Raw genomic sequence first — 26,289 nt, 5'->3', positions numbered from 1 at the left:
CTTCCATGTTCCATCTGCTCATTTGAAGAGCAGATGAAGAGTGTGTTTCATTTCGCAGATCTTCACACTTGTTGGTATCACTGTAGATTAGTATTTCCATAACAAAGAAACAGCTCTATGATCTTTCACTATCCTTTCTATTCTTAAACCCCAAAACACTTTCTCAGAAAATACCCTTGCTTAGACTTAGTTCAATCTCAAAATCTTGAGTTTTGGGGTGGGGGGAAGCCCCCCCCCCACTAGAACATTACTCCTTTAATATTGTAGCTTGATATGGTAATTTAGTGTTGAAGTATTTTTTATGTACTGGTTCAGTTTTACTTGAATTTAGAATGGTATTATATGTGTTCTGTAAAGATTTCTGACAACTATAGCTAGTGATAGATTGAAGATGTGTTTTTGAAAAGATCATGAGAAATAGAATTCATCATGTCAAACTTGTAGAGGACACAGAATATTGCGTTCAAGAATTAGCCAAGTCAAAAAAGAACATACTGATATTTTTTGTTTTGGCTTGGTTTTGTTTTGTTTTTGCAATATCAGTGCAGTTCAGTTCTTGAGACAGGGTCTCACTATGCATTTAAGCTTATCTCAAACTCACCATGTAGCCCATATTGGCCACGAAATCACAACAGTCCTTCTGCCTAAACCTCCCAAGTTTTGGACATGCGATAATGATAATGATTATTTGGATTTTGTAAACTAAAGTTTTCTCTAATATTACAACGAAGTACCAGAAGTACAACTTTTGCATCACTGCAAAAAAAAAAAATCTAGGTTTTGCAGTTGTGTGGTGAGATTTTTGGACTCTAGATACTATCTGATCTTTATCCATTAATGGGTCTGATACAGTATAGAATCATGTTTAGTAGCAGCAACCAGAAGGTGGAAAAACAGTTTGCCATTAACTAAAGGAATACAAGATGCCTTTTTTCTGTGAACTTGCTAACCATGTTATGTAGCTGTAGTGGTACTGCTCCCTGTTCTTCAATTCACGGTGAGGTTTATTCACCAGTTCCATTTATTCCAGTAATCACAGTAGCTGTAGTTTGAGTTGTCAAACATAAATCTTCTAGATAGGCTTTTCAGTATTCTCTCTCATTTTCTTCTCTGTATTTCACTGTTTTCTAGTACTGTGGCACTATGCTGGGCACTTTCTAGGTACTGTAGAGATCTTGTTTCACTCACTTAGATCTTCTCTCATGAGGTCTGGTAGAGAAGATAAGGCCTGTATGAAGTAATTAAATTACAGTAATACAAGGCGGAAAATGATTAGTGCTATAACTTTGGCTTATCTCTTCTTAGGTCTCTTGACATTTTAGCTCTTGTTAACATCCATGTTAGATGTTGTAAAACTTAGCTAAGTTAAGTAGCTTTGCTTCTTAGTAGCACTAATAGAATAGATTTGGTTTTCCCATGGAGTTTATATTTTCTGAAATTCTTCGTAAGTGTAAACTTTGAGTTACTTTAATTTGGAATGCTACATGTAGCCTTTTCTAGATTTTTCCAAGACTTTGATTTGAAATAATTTTCCTTGGTTTTCACTGCAAAGTTATATATAATGCCAGATGATTCTTATTTTGTTTAGTCACAAGAGGAAGCAGTCAGGTCACCAGGTAGGAGCCAATAGCTTATGCCACACTGTCTAGAGTGTGGGATTCTATTGTTTGGACTAGAAGCAGGCTACTACTCACTCTTGATCATTTGGTGCCAAAGATGTTTGAGGAGTGTTTGCAGGTCCAGGACAGCTCTTTGTATCTTTGACTCCTAGAATGCTGACCTAACTTTTCCCTCTCCAAGGATTCATGCCCTTAGTTTGTCGTTATCCCAGACTTGCCAGCAGAATCCTCGTCATTCCTCTAGGAAAGGTGAAACCATCTTAGTTCCCCTAGATACAGAAGGTTTTTATTTTCAGAGGAGTTTGTGAACAGGAGAAAATTTTTGCTCAGGTGCATGCCAGAAGCCACTTTTGGGTTGGGAAACAGGCAAGTCCTTAGATCCTTTTCCTCTTCTGTTTCCTCATTAGGTCTGGGAGCCACTGTTGTTGGTCACACAGTTTTTTTTACTTGTGAGCCTTAGCTTCTTTTGGCCTTTAGGTCTGAGAGGGGTTAGTATTACTCTTTTATTCTACTCTTTTTCTTCTTCCTGCATTATTTGTACTGAAGGGGCCACATATGGTTTGTGGCTTGGATAATGTTTTTCGAGTCCTTAGAGCCTTGAAGATATTTATTAACCTCTTGACTGGGTCTTGAGGAAGTAGGTTGCAGGAGACCTGATGCTTGGCTCCTCCTATTTCCTCCCTAACCCTTTTTCTCATTCTGTGTTTTTCCTTCCCCATCCTTATGACTTCTTAGCAAAAAATAGTAAGCACTTATGAAAAGACTCTTAGTTGGTTTATGTAATTGAGTAGAAAAGCAGTCTCCAGAGGGAGATTTTTTTTCTTACATGATAGTCTTGAAAATGGTACTTTAATTCTGGGATGTAGACGTTCCTGTGGAATATAATCATGTGCTGTGCACAAGAGATAACGGGTCAGTCCCTTCAAGGACACAAGACTGCCAAAATTGGCTTTACTTCTCTCCCTCTTGAGACTGTGAAATTGCTCTCCTGCTGGCGAGATGCCAGAAGACATTTGTAGCTGGGACTGTTTCTTGGAATTGCCACTTCCTGTTGTCTTTTACTGTCACCATGGCTAGTATAGGTCCAGGCCACTGGGTATTTGTATGGATTAGGTAAGAAAAAGCAAGAATGTGCCTATTCCTACTATTCCCTGGCAAGTCAGGTTGACTTGCTCAAAAGGATTTTAGATCCAGGCTTCCAGTAGTGAAATAAACAGTACTTGGAAATTTTTTTGCCACCATTACTAGAATGTTTTCAGTTGTCTTATGGGTATAGAAGGTCAAGGGGATTTGAATTCCCTGACTGTTAGTAATTTATTTACTTGTTTATTTTTATTGAACGGTTTTGCCAATAGGCTCTTCATTGTGGCTTTCTGGATTTTCTAAACTCCTGGCCTCCATTTCCTTTTACTGCCATTGACTTAAGTGGGGTCAGGTAGTGCTGTGTACAGCATGGCATACAGACTTCCTTGTTGTTTATTTAAAATGCAGATCTGTGGAAATCACAGCAGATACACTGAAAGAGGGAATCCGGTGTGAGTCTGGCATTCTGCATGTTTTAAAGGTCCCAAGTAATTGTTAGGTACAACGAAGCCTCACCACCGCTGACACAGATGGTGACTGCCTTTTGGTCAGTGACAAACCAAGAGATTGCAGTGTGTGGCCTGCCAGTGATGGATTTCTGGGATAACAAAGATCATTTATTGTTTGTGTGGTATCAGGTAAGTTGGTTAAACTTTTGAACTTCATTTTCTATGAAGTGAAATGGGAATCATGATGCTTCCCAGGTAGGATTATTGTCAGTGTTGTATGTACATAATGGGTTGTCATCAGTAGCTATTATTAGCATGCCTTAATTTCTGGGAGTTTGCAATCTAAATAGTGTAATAAAACCTTATCATGGGATCAGCAGGATAAAATAATGTTTGAAAAATCTAGATAATCGACGGTCACTCAAAACAAAACATTTAAAGAAACTATTTTTTTACATAAACCCATATCTATACATTTTTAAAAAATAAATTTCAGTGTTTTTTAAAAATGTGGCTTCAGTTTCTGTTTACAGTATTTCTTTGCTCCCTGTAATATGTATGCATATATTACATTGTAAATTTAGTTCTTACTGGGATCTATCTCTGTAATAGACTCTGTTTGCTTTTAATAGGTATTTTTGAGTGGGGAGTATGAAATAGAACTAGTTGAAAACCAGCTTTGTCTTTCCACCAACTCCTTGTAAGATGTTTGAATATGAATAACTTTTGTGCATGGTTCTCTAGATATAGTTCAGTATCTTCAGAAGATATAAGATATTTCATTTAGCTGATGCAGTAATAAATTTAAACGTTTCTCTACTGCTCTCTTACAGCTTTGCAGTTAGCTGACCACCTGCCTTTTACAGAAATATGCTATTTTATGTTTTAAGGTCTACAAAACAGTGGATATCCCTGTGGATTCTGTCTTCTGGCTGCCAAGAGAATTGAACAGTCCTTGATTGTAAATATGCCCAGGGCATGTGATACAGTTCCTATTTTTAAGTCTATAATTCAAGTGGTAATATTTATTAAAATGGTATGTGAGACAGAATTACCAGGGTTGGTCCCATTATTTACTGTTGAAATAGTATCTATTTAAGTCTGATCACGTCTATTGTTCTTATTTTAATTCAACATTCCATTTTAAAATCATGAAGTATAATTCTGCTTGACTGCCTTTATGGTTTGTCTCCTTTTAAAAGCAAGACTCAAACTTCATGTTGACCTTACTTATTTGATAGCACGTTTATAGTTAAATTATTCCTTCTGATCTGTGGATAGATAAATCTATGTATGGAGAAGTATTTCTTTATTTTTTGAGGAAAAAACTGAATTTAATGAACTTCTTATGATAAAAAGAAAGGTTATTACTGTGGTTGGAAAGAGAAGCAAAAGTATGACACATTGAGAGGAAAAGGAGAAGGTAATTGAGTAAGTTTGGAGAGTTCCTCTCCCTGAATATTTTTTTGGCTTACAAAAGTTCCATGCAAACATCTGGGTTCCTTTTTCCCTTGTCTGCTTCAGATGCCCCCTTTAATATTAAATACTATAGATGGAAATGAAAGTGCCTGGCTCTCGTTTCTAGCCCCTGTCATCAGTAGCTATCAGCTTATTTTTCATTTCTGTATGTTTTTGTACCTTTGCTACTGACATAGATCTATGAATAATACAATACTGTGTCTGTTTTTAGTCTGTGTATGGGTTTTAGTACATCATCCTACAACTTGTTTCCAACTCAATGTTTTCAAATTTGTTTATCATATTGATCTAATACACCTTAATTGCTCTGAATTCTGTCATATAACTGTACCATCTATAAACAAAATTATACTTTTTCCATACACTTAATGCCTACTCAGAGTTCTTCAGTTTTATGCTTGGGTATACTTTTTGTTCATCCTTTCATTGTTTGTTTCCTTTGTCAGGGTTTTTTACTGACCGAGTAAATTGTAGTATAGGAGAGATTTCTACCAAATCACTCCAGTATCCACTCATCCACTTTTACCCCTACCTAGTCACCAGACTGTCTTTGGGAAATTACCAATAACCTATACTTAGTTCGATGAGAAGCACAAATCTTAGTCCTCACTTCACCTACTGACTTTGTAGCACTTGACATGGTAGTCATTTCTTCCTGACCCTTCTTCTCTATCACTTTTGGCTCTAAGGACACAGCACTCTGATAGTTTCTTGTTCACTGATTTCTCAGTCTGCTTTTGCCGACTCATTACCTCTTCGTGTTAGGTGTCTGAGGACTCCGTTATCCTTCTGTCTGTTATGAGTACCTGCATGTTAGTAGTTTCCACATGTGCTTCATCAGTCATAGCTTTCTTCCAAACTCTACATTTGAAAATCCAACTCCCCACTCTGGATCTCCATGTGGATATTTTTTAGCATGTCCACAACTGAGCCTTTGATTCTATCCCCTCCCTCTAGTCTATTCCTAGCACTCCCCCTGTTCTTTAATGATCCTGCCTATTGTTTCTTTTTTTTCAGCTTAACAAAGAATCCTGATTCTCTTCTTTCTTTAACATCTCATCTTCCATCCAGCATCTACTGTTGAAACATAATTCTGACTACAATTTACCTCTCTTTAACTGGAACTTTATTCCTACCTAGCTAGCATCATTTCCTACCTAGATTACCATTATAATCTCCTGATGTGTCTACTGCCTCCACCTTGTTACAATGTCTTTGTTGTGGTAATTGTTTTGTGTTATACATTGATTGATAGATTGAGACCAGATCTTGCTAAGTCACCCAGACTGGATTTGAACTTGCTGTCCTCATTCCTCAGCCTTCTGAATAGCTGAGATTACAGGCTTCTGTCCTCAGCAGAAAGGTCATAGTGACCTACCTCCTCCTCCTTACAGTCTTGCACTAGCCACCTGGTATATTTGCTGTGTCTTGAGTGATATTCATGATTTACGTTGGCTGTTCTTTTTACCTTTCTTCAAGTGATGGGCCTCTCATTCCTCCTTTGAGCCTTTGAGGAAATAGCATCATCTCAGTGAGGCTTGCCTTGATCAAATAATGGAGGAGGGGGGTTCTTTTCCCGTTTCACTTATCACTCAATAACAGGCTGTGCTTTGACCTTTTACTTTGTTCATGATGTCTTTTCAATAAATAGAATTTTAAAAATCTTGACTTGAAACACAGTAGTTTTTCCCCTTCATTTGTGTCTGTTAGCCTTAAGAAATCTAGTATAGAACTGGGGTAAGGCTATTAAGTTGTATCATTTGTTTCATTTTGTAGTGGGAGTTGAACCCAGGGCCTTTGAACTGAGAGCTACTTCCTGTGTATTTTTTGTTTTGAAGTAAGGTCTTTCTGAGTAGCTAAGTTGCCCAGGCTGGAAATGAACTCACAGTCCTTTTGGCTCAACCTTGGAGAGCGCTGGCGTTTACAGGCTTATACCACCGTGCCCAATTTGAAGGCCATTAAGTTTTACGACTATAGTTTTAAAGTATAGGCTAGATAAAATGAGATTTCAAATGAGATGAAATAAGAACTTGATTGGAAATCCCTTTCTTGCCCTCCAAGTGAATATTGACCATGCTTTCCCAGTTGAGGAACTCTCCAAAAATATCTTCCTGTAAAAATGCCAAATGTCTCTTCAGATGCTTAGATGTGGGTGCTGGGACTTGCTCTTGGGGAGAGAGACAGATGACTGACGTTATCTCATGCATCTCTAATGTGACTCATTGCAGGACTTACATGCAATGTCATTTCTCAGGAGGCACAGTGATTATAGTACATATTGGTCTTTGTATTATCCACCCACCAGATAAAAGCAAACATTTTCTATTTTTTATTTTGAAAAAAAATTTCCATGTAAATTAGAATCTAAACTACACAGTCTCTTTAAGCAGGCAAGATTCAGCTCAAGTCCTGTTTTCTCAGAATATATTCCATACCTCAATTGCCTCTTAGAGATTTCAAAGGCTTTTATGTACCTGGTAATTTGGAGGAATTGCTTTTATTTTGTAGTTTCTAAGGGACTTCTAATATCTCTCTTGTAAGGTGTTTGCAGATGTCAATAGCTCCTAGCTCTGAAGGGTTAGAGTAACAAGATCGTTCTCTTCTCACTTGTGATATCTTGTTTTCAGCTAGTGCTATTTGTTCTTTCCTAGTTTCATGTGAGACATATAATCAGACTCCAGAGCAGAGTTGCTGTGTGTTTTAGTAGGATGTTTCTTGGAATACTATTTATTTTCTTTCATTCTTTGGAGGATATTTTGTCTTTGCATAGTCCTGCATAGTGTCTTCAAAACAGGGTTCTTACTTAGCCATTTTCACACAAGTGTAGTTCTATATCATCCCATGATCTTCATTTGAATGCTTGTTGGAACTGTATATATTCCTTTCCTTTCCTAGTTTTGGAATTCTAGTCAGCTGACATTCCCTAGTATATCTGAAGTGTTTCATTATATGTAATAGAAGGTATAGAAGTTGCAGATTCCATGGCAAATCATAGGATTATATATGGCCAATGTCAGCATTTTGTTCAGCTTTAAAAATTGTTGTTCACCAGTTTTTATAATCATACAGCTACTCTGTTTAAATAGGTTTTCTCTATTGTTTGGTGAACATGTATGCATTGTTCCTTTTTTTTAAAAAAAAATTTATATTCCTGAGGACTGATCCTGATAACCTATAATTTTTTGTCTTTATTAGAAAGCCTATTCACGGGTGGGAGATTTAGCTAACTGGCATGAGTGTCTTTCTCAAGTACGAGGTCATGAGTTCAATCCCTGGGAACAAACAAACAAACAAAAAGCCTATTCATTAGTACCTGTGAGCATTCTAACTGTATCGTTGAGTGTCCTTAGTTTTTTTCAGGTTCATGTAAATCATTTGACTTCTTACTTTGGCTTCTAGATAAATCTCTAATTTGTGGCCCATTATTTTCAATTGGCTTTCAGCACATTTATGAAATATCTGTAATTTGTTCCTTATGTTACTCTGCATTCTCCTAGACCAGTCAACTCTCATATACCTCCCAACACCTACCCTTATGCCTTATAAAATTCCCTATTTTGTCACTCCAGAATTGTTAAGCACATCCTTCTTGTTGGACAGTATTTGTGACACCTAATGATTTTGGTCAAAACTTGGCTCCTCTAATTTGTAGGTTCCCCTACATGCTCTGGGACAAGGAGTTGTCTTCACTTCTTAGGTATGCATTTAGGAAATGATAATGGACTTTATTTTTCCATGAAGAAAGTAAATGATAATCAGATGGTTAATATGAAGCTCAAATTTCCTTATAACTAAAAGAATTATTTACATTTTCAAATGTATCAATGAACTGAAATGTTTTATGATGTGTTTGAGGTATCAGTGCTTAGCATCTGTGAAGAAATACTTATTTGATTCTTTCACCCTCAATGTTGATATTTCTGTAAGTTTAACATTAAATGATAAAAATTATTTACTTGAGAGTAGTTACAAATATGAATATTTTGAGTACAGTATGGATTATACAAAGACATCATTTTATCAGATGCATAAAGAGACAACAAAGACACAGCTGCGTTGGCTAACCATAGAGGACGACGCCTTGGGGTATATATCTAGTGTAAGAGTGAGTTCATTTTCCACTCTGTGTGTGTGTGTCTGTGTGTGTGTGTGTGTGTGTGTGTGTGTGTGTGTGTCTGTGTGTGTGTGTCTGTGGCATCCTGGAGATTCCCTACTCTGTACATACAGTTCTAGTCTCACAGCATATTGATCTTTCTATGTCCTCTGGCATGTTTCTTTTTGTAATGACTTAATCCAATTATACTTATTTAGAAGGTACTAAATGGCAGGTGGAGACACTGTAATGGTGAGTTAAAGACAGCAGAAATGGATAACGTCTTTGTTGTCTGGGAACTAACAGGCTATCTGAGCAAGACCTTATTATAATCATACCACCATGTCTAGCTAACATTCTCTTCTTTCTTTTTCCAAATTGTTTATCAGATATTTGGCCCTTAATTTATAGGTGGGTTTCTTATAAGGGAGAAATCATATGAAATTTGAATTTGTAAGTCTGATTTATTTTACTCAGTATTGTAGGCTCAAAGTGCATGCACTTTCCTGCAAATGATTCATATTTACCTTTCTTTATGGCAGAATTGTACTCTATTGTACATAAATGCCACATTTTCTTTATCCATTCAACTGTGGCTACATAAATAAACTACTTCCAAGACTAGCTGTTGTGAATTTTGCTGCTATAAACGTGGTTTTGCATGTATCATTGTAATATGATGTCTTTACTTCATTCAGAAAAATACTTTGAATGGGAAAAGCTGCATCAAGAGAAATTTCTGTTTTTAGTTTTAGGGAGTAAGAGGGAAGAAAGGAAAAAAGATTTGAAAAAGAATTGATTAATGTTATATATATATATATATATATATATATATATAGTTTCAATGTTATTACTTTCGGCTCTGATTGTTGTAATTTATTTCTTTCTATTAGCTTTGGATTTGATCATTTGTTCTTTTTCTAGGACCTTGAGATACATCATTAGGTTATTTATTTGGACTCAGTTCATTTTCTTCATGTGCACATTCACAGCTATAACCCTTCCCTCTTAGGACTGCTTTCATTGTATTCCATTGTATGTTGTACTAGCATTATTGTTTTATTGTATGAACTGTCTGATTTCCTCGTTGATTTTTCTGTGGCTCATTATCTAAGAGTACTGTTTAGTTTCCCTGGAGCCCCCAGCACTCACCTTGCTTCTGCAGACCAGGTCTTCCCCCACAAGCTAAAAACCAGGAGCTGGGATTCCTCCCCTAAATTTCTCTGTAGCTTTTAATTTTCCTGTCACATCCTTCCTTATTCCTGGCAATCTACTACTTTTTTCTTACCCAAGTTGTTATTTTTCAATGCCTGGATTCTGCATCTTGGAGAAGGTGAATTTTGCTGCCACTCAGCTCTCTGCCATCTTGATTCTATGCCTACTTTGACTAGCTGTATTTGTACCCTGCTGTATACTTGTTCATTGTTGAGGACAGGAAACCATGAAATGAGGGATGTGGAGTTGTATAATCAAGGACTCAAGGGCACAGGAAATGGGGCAGTGAAATAGACAAGTCAGAACATTTAGCACTCTGCTGGCCCCAGAGAAGATTGAGATTTTCCCTATTCTCTTATTTCTTACACACATTTCCCCAGCCACCACACCCCCCACAAAAGGCCAACATCTGGGGACTTCTTATACCTGTCATTAGAACTCAATATTGAGTTTCCACTCTTTTATCCTCTGTGTGCACTCTGTTGTCAGTTCATGTTAACTCATTTCTAAAAATGGTTCTTGTATCTCTTAAGTTCTGTCTATTCCTACTTCTGTCACTTTCATGTAGACTGTCATCTGAAAATGACATTGCTTAGAACAGTCATCTCTTTTGGGAGACATGAGATAATGTGTGTGTGCTTGTGTGCATGCATTATTCCTTTCTGCTTCTTTTCCTGTTCTGTTCTTCAGCTCTAATTTTCTTCCTAGTTTTTTCTTGACCTGCACATTCCCATTAAGTCCCACCTTATCAATGAAACATTTTTTGCTTACTTCTTTCCACTTCTCAGGACTCTTGGCATATTTAGTCCTGAGTATTAATCACATAATTTAGCACTAATCAAAACTGCTTTGTGTTTCTATTTCATATCTGTATTATTTCTTCTATTATTTTGTTAAATTCCAAGATTTTGTGTCCAAGATATGTGCATATATTTATAGAGTGCTTTGTATGTACATATACAAACATGCACACACACAGCAAGGATTTTGAACTTCTGTGTTAAAATTTATATAGCTGTTTTCTTAGTGATGAGCACATGTTTCTACATTGGGCAATTCCAAACATTTCATTGCATATTTTTGAGCTATTTTGTGTGACTTGATTTTGTTTATTTCTTTTAATTTTTTGAAAAAGGGTCTTGCTATGAAATCCAGGCTGGCTTTGAACTTATGATGCTTCTGCCTCAGCCTCCTGAGTCTTGGGATTACAGACATGCACTGTCATACGTAACAAGCTTATCATGTGAAAAATAAAAGAAAGAGCCTACTCCCAGTAAAGAATTTCAATTTTTTATTAGTCATTAGTTAGGTGTCTGGCACATAATGCTTTTACTACTGAGAGATAGCCAGTTTCACAAATTTACCATATATTGAACTATTGACTGTTATTTTCATTCCTGATATTGTATTTTATTTTGCTTTTAGGATAAGAACAAGAAACTACGTCCTCTGTATGACATTCCCTACATGTTTGAGGCCCGGGAATTTCTTCGTAAAAAGCTTATTGGGAAGAAGGTAAGTGATAACCAAAACATATTTGCAAGGGGTTGGACTTAGCCTAATTGTTTTGGAGGCGATGTTTTCTGGGACTCTTACCAGCACATGACACTCTTCCTCCAAGTCAAGTAGAATTGCTTTCATATGAGAGAGGTGTGTCTATGTCAGGAAGTGGTATCCCTTGGGAGAAGCTTAAAATTGGGGCCCTGACCACAGTTTGATTGCCAGTGCTCTCACGGCAGGTTCCAGGCTCAATTCCAGTTTCAATAATTGCATATAGCCCAGAGCTCCACTCACTTGGCTCTCTTGTTCTCTCCAGCCACCTCCATTAAAAGTCTGGGGTTATGGGATTTGCTGGTGAGGGAAAGTCGCTTTTTAATGTTTCCCTGACTTCTGAGAGATAGGTTGGCTATAAAGGAGGGGAAGCTGTGTCTCCCCTAGAATAGAAGGAAAATGCAGGTGTGAGATACATTATGGCATGACTTCTGTGTCTGTTTCTGTTTGTTAAGTTTCCTGCCGCCTTTCCTGCAGGTGCTATGGGTGTCTTGAAGGGGCAAGGATGTGCAGGTTCCTCATGGCTCCCACGCAGAGTTTTGTGTAGCACTTGACTTGGTAGTCTAGAGTAAGTGTGGCGACTACAGTTTATATTTTCTAGTGTTCTTAGAGCATAATATTCTACAAATACTATGAATATAGTGATCTTTTTAAACATTCCCCTTTTTTCTGACTTCCTATTCCAAAAGTCATGCATACTTTGTGTTCTGGATAAATAAAGACAATAAAAGGAATGATTCCTTTGATAGCAGATGAGGGAAATTCAAGGAAGTATTATAATTCATGTTTTCTGTACTTTGTTTCAGTTGGGATTCTAGGAGAAATAATGTATTTTGGTTCGATTTTTATTGTATGCAACTTTAGAAAATCCTTTAGACAATCCTTTTTGTCTGGCCTTTAAAACATCAAAGCCTTATTAGCATTCCTTGCCTAAACTATTGATGCTGTGACAGGTTTGATAAAGGTTTGGCTTTTGGACTAATGCCAGAGTAATACATTAAAAATAAATAAAAATATAACCAGTTTATTATATACCATACTCACTCACTAGGGTAATAAATTACAGTGTGAGATTCTGAAGTTGGATATAAAATGAAATTGCTAATTTTCAGGTAGAAAAACCAAACTGGATTACCTAAAATGAGTATTAAATCTCCTCAGGTTCCTTCAGAGAATGGGCTCATTTGTCATTGTATAAAACTTGACAGAATGCTGCATTCATTCATGAAGTGTAGTGCGAATGATGGCTTGAAGTCTCTTTCAATTTCTAGCTCTCCTGTTATCTGATGTAATGTCTGTCTGACATCTCTATTTCACCCAGTTGATATCATATCACTCATTTACTGGCTCATAAACAGTTGCATATAGACAACCAAGGAACTCCCTCACCTGTGTGGACTTTTAAAGAAACTCCTACAGACTCACATGGCCAGAGCGACAGCATACATTGGATTCCAGTGCAGTCGGTTGAGTACAGGTGTTGTAGTACCCACCTGGTTTCTTTGATGATTGCCCTTCTTTGGCACTGTTAAGGCCAGGGATATGGCTTAGTGGCACAATGCTTGCTTGGCAAGCATGAGGTTCTGAGTTCGATTCCTGGTTAAAAAAGAAAAGAAACCTTCCCTGGCACTGTCTCATCCCTGTGAATAGATAGCAGCTTATTGCAGCCACTGCTGAATGGTCCAGGAAGTGTAGCCCAAGTCTCTGCTCTCAAGGACAGTATGCCAGGCCAGTATAAAGCCTTCCATCATAGAATAAAAGAACTGACCTCAGCTGTCAGGTGTGATGCCAATTCTTAAGCAATTAGGTCCTTTTTAGTGGAAGAAACCTCATTTTATTGGTTCCTGTGCAACAGAGTTGATTGGATTCTATTTGTGCTGAGCCTGAGTTTTGTCCCCCACAGTGACATTGTATAAATGATAAATACTGTATCCCCACATAGGGAGTCAGATGCAGCTTGGCTCTGCTGGTTTGGAACATTCCTGGTGCAAACTGCTTTTCCTGACTCACCGCCTGAAAGAACTTGTCTGTCTTCTGCTCCATCAGCTGCGACAGTGAACATCCATGTGCTGTGGCATTGGGGAGCAGGCAGGGCAGTAGGTGCCTCAGGGGGGTGGCTAGCACATCATTGCACATTTCTGCCAACTCCCTTCAGATCTCTACAGCTGTTCAGAATGGCACATGATGATTAAGAGCCACCATGAGGGAGTGTGTGTGCCTGTGTGCACGGAAGCTGATTGGGGCATCCTGTCACAGCTTAAGGAGAGGGTAGAACTGTCTTCTGCCTAGACCTTCCCAGAGAGTCCATCATGTGCCAGTTTTGAAAGATGTCTACAGTATAGAGAAATAAGAGTGAAACTAAATTGCAAAGGTGTTTCATTGATTTTAGTAGCCTCCATCCCAGTTATGGAAATTTACATTAATTACTCCTAGCTTTATTTCTGGGTATATGCCATAATTAAAGTAAGCATATTGCTCTTGGAGACTTAGTTTTACCACTTGTGAACTGAAAATATTTCTTGTGCTCCCCCTGTTGTGTTATGAGAATCCTCGATGATGATTTTTAAAGTTTGTACAGATGCCAGGAAGGTATATGATTGGGAATTGCTTAATAATACAGTTTTTGCATAGAACCTAGGAAAGCCCTGGTTTTTCAGACTCAGTCCTGGCTCTGAAATAAATCAGCATGTGACTGGCATCATAACTGGAGTATTTTTCCATGATTCTATTGACTTCACTGCCTTTTCAACCCGTTCCACAGATTCAGCTGGTAAATGATTACTGTGGTAATAGGGCTTTAGCTTCCCCAAAATGAAATGTGCTTTCATTAAAGTGAGTGTTTGTTTTTGGAATTGAGAGAGCCGTACAACATGTGCACATCCTCACCCTCCCCATCTCCTGCTTTCCATCTGCCATCCTTTTATGAAAAATTTGACTAAAAAATACTCATGCTAAACAACTTTTTTGCTAATTTCTTCTGGATTCATGAAAGGGAATCTGTGATGATTTCAACATGTCTTCATTTTCCTAGATATGCGAATAAGACAGTGAGATTGATGACCGTGAGCCAGAATTATCACCCTTTTCTCATATTAGGAGCCATTTCTTTACATGTTCTCTTAATATTTGTTGGTCAGCCTATAGCAAGCAAGAATTTGCATGGCCTTGTCATTTTGCTTTTAGCAGAGCGAGGTAATAACGTCTTGAAAGTAATGGATCTACATTGGGGATTTTCCCCCTAGTTATCTCAGAGTGTCTAAAGTCAGGTCTCAAGATTTTTTAAACCCATGTAAAGCAGCATTTATAAGTGACATATGAATCATTCCTGTAACTCCTGTCCCTTAATTGCAGAATTTCTATCACCATGGGAACCATTGTGTTCCAAGTTAGAGCTGATTTCAACAATCATAGGGTCAAAGTTTGGTGGAAAAAGCTGGACTGCAGGAATTGCAGGAAGCCAGAGTACACTGACTTCTCAAGGCAGTGGAGGCTTGTCTTTAGCTGGCCTGTTGTCAGACACCTCGCCCCCAGAATATATGCTTGTTAATGTGTTTTTTAGTATTTCTTTAAGCAAATGTTAGCTAGGAATGAGGCTTATTTGCAAACTCGTGGCTGCCTTTGTATGGTTCCCATGCCATTGAAATCTGTTCTGTGAACTAGTCTGGCTCTTTTTTAGGCACTTAGTATTTCTCTTGATAAATGCAGACATTTTGGAAGTTACAGAGCTATAAATCATTTACTGAGAGTCATTTCTGTCCAGATTGCTTTAGGTTGTTTTCCCCTTACAGTCTACCTTTTGAGAGAGGTAGTTTTGGGATATGGAACAGGAAAATATCTCCACATGTCTCAGACTTATAAATCCAGTGTGTATAAAACAGACATCCAGCTCTCTTCCACTGTTCTGGCACCCCCTTTTTAAAATATATGTATGTTTGCTTGTTTATTTCACAATACTGTGTTGGGAATTGAACCTAAAGCCTTCACAGTGAGCTATATCCATGGCTCTTTTTTCATTTTTCATTTTGAAACAGGGTCTCACTGAATTGCCCAGGTGAGGCTCCAATTTGTGACCCCTGTACTTTAGCTTCCCAGAGAGCTGGAATTACAGGTATCAGCCAACTTGTCCAGCTCTGTCACTCCACATATTCTAGTTCCTCACTTAGTCCTGCTGTATATACAGTCACTCCATAGTGTTTACAGGATATCGAATACTAACTTTTAGATACTAAAATCTCTGGATCTTCAAATCCCTTGGATTTCATACAACGTGTACACATCCTCTCCTATACTTTGAATCATCTTTAGATGACTTGTGATCCATAATACAATGTGTTATATAAATAGCTATATACTTTATTCTTGAGAATAAGGCAAAAAAAAGTCTGTACATACTCTTTTCAGATGCATTTATGTTGTTACTTGTTTTTGATCCATGATTATTTGAATTTGTGGATGCTGAACCTACAGATATGAAGCCTGGCTGGGTGAATGCTTCCTCCACACTTTTGCTACCTTGTCTTGTATCTCCTCTGGCCTGTATTTCTGTAGACTTCTTACTAGTTTTCTCATAGTCACTTTTTGCCATTCAAATCCTGTCAACATCTGCCATTCTTGGGGCTTTGCTAGTGCCCTTTATCTGTGTTCTTCTTCCTTTGTCTCATAAATAGTACTTGATAGGATTATTTCCAGAAGATGAAAAATATTCCCAAAAGATGAGGAGTATAAAACAAAAGAGGCCTTTATTCTGGGAACACAGAGAGAGAGGACTGGCGCGCCGGCCTCTGGAATCTGGCAATCTCTCACGCGGACATGTAGTGTGGGGGAATATAAGTAGCCTAAGGTTAGGGCAGTGCCCTAAGGCCATTAGAGATGCACAGATATTTCATTGGCACGTTTGGCGCCAGGGGCAGATTCCGAAGCGGGGTGGTATAGGGTTAAAGGTAAATCTCTAGGGGCTGGGGAGACAGGAGCTCCCTAATTCCAGCTGAGGCTTTTTCTGGCTACAGTGTCCGGTCTGGGTCAACAACCCTTTCAGTACTGGCTTCTGTTGCTCCTCCTGGCCTAGAAGATCCTGTAGCATCTGGTTACAGTCTGCTTTCTCTGAGACATCCAGTATCCCTTCCCCTGCCCTCATCCAAGCCACTTTGTGTCCTCCACTGTATTTCTGGAATGCATTGTTCCCCCACTTTAGGGCTTTTGTATTCGTGATTTGTTCTTTGAGTTGCCAGTCTATTTTCTATTTTCATCGTTTCCCTTTCCCTACTTACTTTCTGCTTATCCTTCAGATCCAAGTTAAAAGTTCTTTGAGGAAGTAAAGGACATGTACGCGCATGCACACAAACACACACACACACTTAATCATAGCTATTTACATATAGCCTCTCACATATATCATAGCTTACCATGATATATGTGAGAGGCTATATGTAAATAGCTATTTCTTTTGTTAGATTTATTTCATTATGTCTGTTAGGTTTTGCTCACTGTTTCAGTGTCTGTTTATGGTGCACTGTAGTGCTCAATGCATTTTTACTGAATGAATTAGCTTTAGGGAGACATAGGGCTCAAGGCTTTGAAAGTTGTGCACTGAATAAGAATGTGTGTGTGTGTGTGTGTGTGTGTGTGTGTGTGTGTGTGTGTATAGAGAGAGAGAGAGAGAGAGAGGCTTAAGGAGGACTTAGCTGATTTCCTGTGATTAGCTGTATCTGTAAGAAGCAAGTTTCCTTGTCTCAGAAATTCCAAATCAGTCTTGAAATGGTTAATATTATATGTAATAATCTATCTTTTAATATAATAATGTGTTTGCATCAGCTATCCTTTATAGCTTTCTCTACTGGATAACATATTTTGAATGTCTAAGCACACTTAGGACATGTGACTCCTTTATAATTTGTTGGCTATCTTCATATAATTTTCATGCTATTCAAATTTGTGTTGTGAACTGGACTATTTTTTGTAAAGGTACTTTTTATAATGCCTGTTCATCTTTAAGCGTTATGACTACCAATTCATTAACTCTTGCTCATAATAGGAACTGAGTTCTAGGAGCATTATCTTCACTTTTAATTTTGACCTATATTTTGCAAAATACACACATTCATTCCATTTTGTTTAACAGATAAGGAAAAGGAAGCCCATAGAAATTAAGTACCTTACCCAAATGTTGGCACTTTCGATTGCTATGCTACTAGGTTAAAGACTGTCTGGAAAGGTCTGCTTCCCTTTGTGTATACTGACTCAGATGTCAATAGGTCATGGAACTTTTGGGGATAATGTAAGTTTTTGTGTATAACATGTACTTCACATGCTATAAGATGCATCAGCCACCTTATCGTACCCTGCAGTCTTCAGGAGGTGATGATGGCACCATATATTACCTTCTGCATGCTTTGAGCCTTCTAGACATTATCTCATTAGTCTTTGAGATGTCCCTTTAAGGGGTGTTTCATCAAATTGTTCTTCATAGAACCAGTATCTGATTCCACGGCCTTCTCTACATTATGCAGATACTGGGAGGTAAAACGCAACAAAGCAAAGTCAATGATAAAATTTGATTTTTCTGTCTCCTCAATCTCTTGGCATAACTGCAACTCTTGAAAGTGGGTAGGAAAAAGGAAGGACATGTCTTGCTGTTTTTCTTGACCTAGAACCAGGGAGAAGCTGTGGAACCCTATAGGTCCTTGTTCTCTGAACAAGGACAGAACTCTAAAGGTACCAAAAGTCACATTCTTAGGAGGGACTGTTTTTCACGTAACTACAGCTAGCTCTTCAAGGTCAACACATTTTCCTGGGGCTAGACCCTTCCTTGTTTCCCACTATTTACAGGGTTGGCCCTTTCCTTAAAGATACGTGTGAGTGCTGTCTGTGTTACCCGCCAACCATGCTGAATACAAATCTGACAGTGTGGGAATTCTTAATTACCTCCTATGTACTTCAGTTAGGATTTTATAAACATTTCTTTTGTCGTCTCCACATTTTTTATTTCATATTAATTTAATACATTCACACTGTGGAAAAATCCTTTACATTAATGATCAAAACACACCCTAAGGTTGTGAATGCATTGTGATTTAAATTGACAGGTTTGTAAGAGGTTGTTTGTCCTTGCCTTCTAGTGCCAGCTGTTACCATCTATGTGACTGTAAATTTTTAACAAATGACTGAAAATATTCACCAAATTAAGAGCTGTTTTGAATGACTTACAATTCCTAGCCATGCCTTTTTTTCTAGCGGGAGTTCTTCAGCTTGTATATGATGGGAGTGTGTCAATGTGCAGTGACCACCAGGATTCATTTTAGATGCCCATTACTTTCATGGATGATCCTAATCCTTAAACCATTAACTGCTTTATGTGGTAAACAGATGATTAATATAAATGATTGTCTCAAAGGTAGCTTGCTTTCTACTTCCATCTAAATGCTCTTTGTAATGATGTCTTGATCCTTTATGGTTTTTTGGTTGGAAATTGGATGAAGTCCTTCTGCACTTTGGGGGCCATCAGCATGTTGAGCTGAGCACATAGTTCTTTGGTGAAAGGTGTTATTTGTGTGATATGTATTGTAATATCCTCTTCAGAATACATTCTTAAGTTAAATGAAGAAGCTAGAACTTTCAACTGGAAATTTCTTCTTTATGCTCACCTGTGGGAAATGACTTATTATCTAGCAGAATCCTTGAGATTCTTATATCTCTAGGTAATACTTTTTATGTTACTTTGCTTATTGTCAACTTTTTTGGGCTCGCCAGTTGCTCATAGTTTTCTGGTGCAAGTTCTTATATTTGTAACATGATTTGTGGTCAGCCTGTCTTAAGCCACCCACTCCTGATCTTTTCTTCTTGGTTTCTGAAATATTGTCCTTGGAGCTGGAACTTTCCATGCTTATTCTCTGCAAACCAAGATTTTATTTTAGGGGGAAGTTTGTGCTGAATCAGCTCAGCTGTGTTTGGGGGTAGGGAGAGGACAGGCTTTTTTTCCCCCACTTTAAAAATAACCCGTATGTGCCAGAAACCCTATAAAATGTGCTGAATTGTAAATCTTCCAACTTCCTATACCTCCTGGTTTACAGAGAATAGATTCTTTTGAGCTTGAGCTCAATGATAGCATGCAGAATGTCTTGTGTTGAGGAAAAGTATGAAGCGAGATTGGGTCCAGATGTGTGCATTTGAGAAGAAATCTGTCCCTCACTGTCTTTTCTCAGTTTCATCCGCTTAGAAGAAGCATTTTAATAGGGTTAATATAAATTTCCTAATGTTTTCTTTTATATTTGCAAAATAGCATATATCTCTCAGAAATACTAAGTTTTATTGGAAAGAACCAACCTTGCATGATTCCTTTCAGTGTAGCTTTTCTTTTTATTATGCTCTTTAAGTTAGACCAACCATTTGTTTCTTGACTTTTTTGCTAAACTGGAAGTAATTTGTACATATGTGAAAGGTAGCATATACACGTGTCTGTTCATTTTAAATTTGGTTTTCTGTTGCCTTTTACTTTGTAATGAAGAGAGATGCTTTTAATCTACGTCTTCATACTTAGCAAGGGAAGTAAAAAGAATCAAGTTGCAATGTATGCCATATGTGACAGTCCACCACAATGAATCTATTTATTATGAATTGCAAACATACCAATAAAAAATTTAAAAACATTAACTCCTTTTTAAAATGTATTTAGAGTCTCTGATGCTTTTTGTTCTTACCTGTGTTTTTTGTTTTTTATTTTGTTTTGTTTTTTGAGACAGGGCCTTACTGTGTATTCCAGGCTCTTTGCTCTTATCTGAAACAAATTATTTTGGTGATAACTAGAGCTTCCTTCTTTATTTTCACTTGTCCAGTTATCTTTTCTCTATTAATATTCAGGTATTCCTAAAATGCAGTAGTTCTATTACAATGCATGTTGCTGGCTTGGACAGTCGTGATGTTTTATGTAGTGGGCTTACATAGTCATCGCTCCCTTGCCTGCCATTTACCCACCAACTCCTCTGTATAACCTTAAAATGAGACCTAAATGTAGTCTTTATAGATATAATTAGGTAAATTAAGATGAAGTTATACTGTATAAGTCTTGTGTTTTCATAAAATGAGACTAGGTCTCGGGGGCCGAGGGCCATGCTGCAGTGGCAGTGGAGATTGTATTGATTCAACTGTAAGCCAAGGAATGGCAACTACTGCCCAGAGGTGAGGAAGCCAGGGAGCCTTAAGGAAGGGTACTTCCATCAGTGCTTAGCTCTGTCTACCTGACTCTTGGTCTGACTTCTTGTTTCTGGGTTTCAGTTTTATTTCAGTAATGTCCTCGTGCTGGTTAATCTTGATTTACCTTGACTTGATTAATGGGGTAGCCCACCAGCAGGTTCACAGCTGAATGGACTGTTAAGAAGTGAGGCCTAGTTGGAGGAAACAGGTCGTGGGAATTGACCTTGGGAACTCTATCTGGTCCCTGGTTCTTTTCCTCTCACACTAATTTGTGGCTGCCATGAGATGAGTAGCTTCTTTCTACTGTGCCCCTCCACTGTGATGCTTCTTGCCTTGGAGCTAGCAGGTAGCATGGACTGAAACTGATTCAGCAAAATACACCTTCTCTTTTAGTTGTGAGCATCCAACCATAGGACGGTAACCAATACTGACCTTCTTTACCAGTGTAGTCTGTGGCACAGGGTTTCCTAATGTCAGTGGTCTTTCACTTCCGATCCCCTGCCTACTTTGCCTTCTTCGTATTTGTGTTTATTCTCGTTACTCCTGGGCTGAGACCCCCACCCCTCCCCTCACCCCTCCAGGCCACCTGAAGGTTGATGTGGAGCAGTTGACACAAATTTCAGTTCTGTCAGTAGGCACACCCTCAGACTACTGTTGTCTTATCTCCCCTCCTTGAAGAATGAGTGCTGATATCTGCTTAAAAAGGCCATCCATCCTGCCCCCTGGCCACCCTGGTCACAGGGTTGCCATCACTTCTGCTTTGATACTAGCAGTGTTTTGAAATATGACACATCTTGGGAGAAGTCTTTCCTGGCAGTAGCTCTTAATGAGCTAGGCTTATCCCATTTGAGGTTGATAAATACATCAATAGACATAATTAGCAGAGGTCTGTCTTTTAAAGCACATCATGGGTATTTTGCCTCCTTTGCATGAGTGTTAAGAAGCTATGCAGAAGTTTTCTCCTGTAAACATAGGAATCCTAGATTTTGTCTTCAGTCTGCACTTTTGGGACACAGTATTTTTCCTGGAGCCTTGTCTTTTTTGTCTTTTCTGGGTTAACAAGTTTAGATTGAGCTAGGTTTGTGTGATGAGCAGATAGTCCTGTGGAAATCAAAGTCAGTAGTTGATTGGTTGGTTGGTTGGTTGGTTTCTCCTTTAAGACTATTATCATTCAGCAAATATTTTTTTTGAAAAACTTTCCTGTGCCAGACCTTGTTCCATGTATTGGGAGTATGTACAGTCTTACAAATACATCTTCTTATGGAGCTAATATTGTGAGCCAGGGGATTTATTTGGTACCTTTTTGGAGGCAAAATAAAGATAAATATCTCTTAGGAGTTGCTTACAGTCTAACTGTAGTAAGATGATAACATGCGAAATAAGCTGAGTAAAAACATTTGAATAACTGGTAAGATAACAGAAATGAGTCTTTTCATAGAACTTGTTAGATAATAATGTGAGTTGTACAGGTTATGGTTGTGTGACATAAATAGGAGACTTGGATTATTCAGTACTTCACGCCCTCGGCCACCACACATATTGCTGACTCCTTTCTTCTTACTTACTATACTTACAGATCTGTTTCCAGCTGCTGACTACTGGATCCCCAACTACAGATTCCAGTACACCACTGGTATCTGCTGTGTCCAAAATACAGTTCCTGGTTTGCACTTTTTTCCTACCACCAACTGCCTTGGCTTCACTGTTGATTTTAAGTGTCCCAAACTTTAGGATCAGCAGTTGTCTTGACGCCATACCTCAGGCTTCTCAGTAACTGGATTTACCTGGTTCTACCTTAGTTACCCTCCTCCTCAGGGTTTTCCTAATATGTCCTTCAGTCTACTATGTACCTCTCATTTTAATTATCACAACTTGCCTTAATTCATTTCTCTGCTTCTTGTAGTATATGGCCATTTTTCATAGTGCTGTCACAGTTGTTTTCTGTGTACACAGTCCTAATGTGCCACCAACTCTGGTGCCTGCCTGATTGCCTGCCAAAAAGAACCTTAACTTCGTAAATGAATGAAAAAGCAAAGCAAAGAAACTGTGCATTAAATACCTAATTTCAAATGAGAATTCTGCTTCCATTTCCAGACTTACTTCCTAGTTTGCCCACTCTGTATGTGATAGAGACCTTCTCTATCATACTCAGCCCTTTTGCAGCTTCTTGCCTTCACATTTGGTTTTCTGTCAAGAGTCTTTCCCTACCTTGTATTCCTGGCTATCTGTATGAAGTTTAGTGCTGTCTTTCCTTTGATAATAACTTCTGTGCCCATTTCTGCAGTAGTGGCTCCTGGGTCTGAGCTCCCTTCCCACCATTGAAAGGCCCACAGCTTGTCTTACCTGTCATCTCATAGTTCTGAGACTGTGCCTGATGCTCAGAATAAGATTGGGCTCCTCAGTAAGTCCCCAAAAGAGAGTGGGCTGTGTCTTGGCCCTTTGGTGTTTTACAAAAGATCAAAGGTCCTCACATACGGAGAAGCGATAGAGGAAACACAGCATGTAAGCTGGTGAGATGATTTCCTTGTTAGCTGCCTTTTAAAATTTCCTCGTACAAATGGACATAATACTGTTTAATTGTAGTACATACAAAGGCCTTAAAAATAGGATAAATATTTTCCTATTTATTAATTAAAATTATGAGTAAAAAAGTTATGCTGTAGTTTTTAGGAAGCAGTTTAAACAGTAATTCCTTAGTGGTGATCTGGGGGGCATTTCTAGGTCTTTTTTATAATTGAGAGAGGATGGCATTTCTAGTTCCTTTCCCCTAAAAATGGCAGAAGGGCTGGTATGGTGATATATGGCCTCTTCATGCCCAACATGGAGAAGGCTGAGGCAGGGTAATTGTTAAGTTCATAGCTGGCCAAGGCTATATAATGAGCCCCACATACCAACACATTGTGTCCCCCAAAAATAAATGGCTAAAGGCTTTACTCAACTAGTGGAGACTACATTAACATATTTTGGCTTGCATTCCTCACTGTAATTCTTTCCCACCTGCTGTTCTTTCCCACCCCTCACTAGGCTGCATAATGTTGTATTCCCTTATCAGAGTCCACATGAATTGGAAGGGAACAGGTCAGTGCCTGGCTGCAGTTGGTCTCTTCTGCAGTGTGCCTTTTCGTCCTGCAGGTTGCTGCTGAGCCTGGCCCTTGAGAGCTGTCATGGTAGACTTTGATGCTTACTAAAGTCCTGAGGAGAGTATGGCCGTCAGACTTCTGCCTTCCCCCCAGGCAGATTTCAACCCCTTCTGAGCCTCCTCCCTCTCCTTGTTAGATATATGACAGGAAAAGGAAAGGAAAGAATGAGAGAAAGAAAGGGGAAACACCACAGCAGCAGCCTGGGCGTAATTGAAAATGAAGAGAACAGGTTTTGATGAGCTGGCACCATGTGCAGTTCAGGAACCTGGGACTTTCTTTAGCTTTCTATATGAATCTTAACAGTGGAAGGAAAGAACCTTATGCATGTGGTCCATGTTCACAGTACCTTGTTTTCTTCTTTTGTAAAATGGGTGGTTTTGTTTGTTTCAAGAAACGGAGGATTGAACCAGAGCCTTCACACTAAGTTGCATCCCCGCAACCCCTCTACCTACCTCATTTTAGTTTGGTTTTGGTTTTGGTTTTAGTTTGGGGAGACTGGGTCTTGCTCAGTTGTCCAGGCTCAGGTGAGCTTGTAATCCTCCTGCTTCAGTCTCTCAGAGTGTCCTGTATTAGAATTACAGGCTGTGCACTGCTGCATCCAGGTGTGGTATTTTGACAGCTGCAGTTCCTTAGGTGTAGTAGCTGACAGGTGCATTTGCAGTATCTTTTGGGCAGGACAGAATACATAGAACTATTTTAAGTTCCTTGGGGTGAAAACAGAAACTAGTACCTCAAATGCAGACCGATAGCTTTGTCCTCAGTTTGTCAGCAAAGAAGTAGGACATTTCTGTGACGTCCTAGGCAGAAAGATAGGCAGTTAAAGATTGTGCATGCTCAAATTCTTATACTTGGAAAGAATTAATTTCTTCCAGTGTTGCTTTAATTCTTAATTTGCAAAGTGGGTAAAAGAAATCTTTCTTTTGCCCTCCACTCATACTAAAGGATCAAGAAAGACACAAATCCGTCATGTTAAGTATGTGACAACATTTATTTACGACTGGGTAGTCTTCCCTGAAGTGACACTAGTGAGGGCCAACAGAAAGGTGTAGGTGCTTTCCACTGCTGGCCATCAGTCTCCTTACACAGGTTGGGATGATAGAAAGAATTGGGAACCTAGAGCCCTGGGTGCAGAGTGCTTTCACCTCACTCTGTTTGCATTTGGGCCCCTAGTTGTCCCATCTCTTGAAGTGAAGAGAATTTGGCAGTCTCGGAGGATTCTGCTTATAAACAAATGGAGAAATATGTTATGAAGATTTGTTACCTTGTTTTGTATCAATTGATCTACTCCATTCCTTTACAATTCTGAAAGTTAATTTTTTTGTCACTGAGGATTTATTTTTGTCTTAAAATGTGATTACTTGATGTAAATGAATGATTCACACCCTGAGTTTTGTGACCCTTTAGTGATTCTTTATATTTACTATGAATACTGATTGCTATGGACTTTCGTTGAGGATGTGGTAGGACACATTTTCTGTTACTTTCTCACCCCTTGCCCAACCCAACAAAGCTAGGAGACTAATTTCCTTCTACTCCTTCCACTGATTATGATCCTGAGTTATGGTCAAAGCAGATCTTTTTATCTGAAGTGGTTATGGTTGATGCTACAGGCCCATTTATTATTGGGGCAAAGTCCTCTTTTCTCCTTCTCTAGAATCTGTGGCTTCATACAGTTTTCTCCCATTTGAAGGGGCATATTTGTTTTCCTCAATCGTTTGCCGGTTCACTAAATTTTGAAATATAGCTTTGGGAATCAAAATTCGTCCAAATGATTGACTCTTTAACTTTGGCCAAGTGCCTTTTCACATTTTCCTACAGTTTCTCCCACTGCCAGTGGTGGCATTTGCTTGCTGCCAGCAGCATGGAAGAAAAGCAGCATGCAGTTTGAACTCCACAGCATGAGAAGGATTTTGAAGATGAAAGACAAAAATGAGTTGTGTTTCTGCTCTTCAGTATTTCTGCTTTGTGGTAGTTAACCATAGCTTTCCAAGAGGAAAATGCTAACAAGATCACTAAGTCTGGATAGATTTATTGTGTCCCTCACCATTCAGGGACCAAAAGTGGTATTGATGGCCTTGTTTATCCCTTACTTTATAGACATGAATGTCTCCCTTGCTGTTTCTTTAACATTTTCTTTTCTCTGTTTATCTTTTTTTATCCTTTTCTCTGCCTTCCATTTTCCATCTCCCTCCTCAACAGTCCTCAGTTATTTATTATGAACAATGTCAAAATGCAAAGTGTGCAAGCACTCTCATTTCCAATACATACCATCACCTGCCTCAGTGTCTGCCTTGGCTATTGCAGTGGATCCTCAGGATCTTTCTGGCATTAAAAAGAAAAAAGTGATTGCTAAGCCACTTTTTCTTGTTTTAATTCTTTCTCCTCATAGCCTGCAGCTTGTTTCTCTACCAGAGTTAGCAGACTGTTAGCTGGTCTCTAAGCCAGTTTGTTTGATGCTTCCCCTTTCTTGTTGG

General features: G+C 38.6%; 1 protein-coding gene across 1 annotated transcript in view; it reads left to right on the top strand.

Moving 5' to 3' along the window:
* Positions 1 to 26,289, top strand: part of Snd1 (staphylococcal nuclease and tudor domain containing 1) — a 418,031-nt gene that overhangs the window by 139,438 nt on the left and 252,304 nt on the right. The window contains exon 11 of the mRNA XM_003475164.5: positions 11,364 to 11,453. Within this exon, the coding sequence (XP_003475212.2) occupies positions 11,364 to 11,453 (90 nt within the window). The remainder of the gene's footprint in view (positions 1 to 11,363; positions 11,454 to 26,289) is intronic.

Source organism: Cavia porcellus, unplaced genomic scaffold (genome assembly GCF_034190915.1).
Source record: "Cavia porcellus strain 051 isolate PalLab524CR breed Dunkin Hartley unplaced genomic scaffold, mCavPor4.1 scaffold_2, whole genome shotgun sequence".
In the NCBI taxonomy this organism is placed as follows: Eukaryota; Metazoa; Chordata; class Mammalia; order Rodentia; family Caviidae; genus Cavia; species Cavia porcellus.
This window is presented reverse-complemented; position numbering and strand designations above follow the sequence as displayed.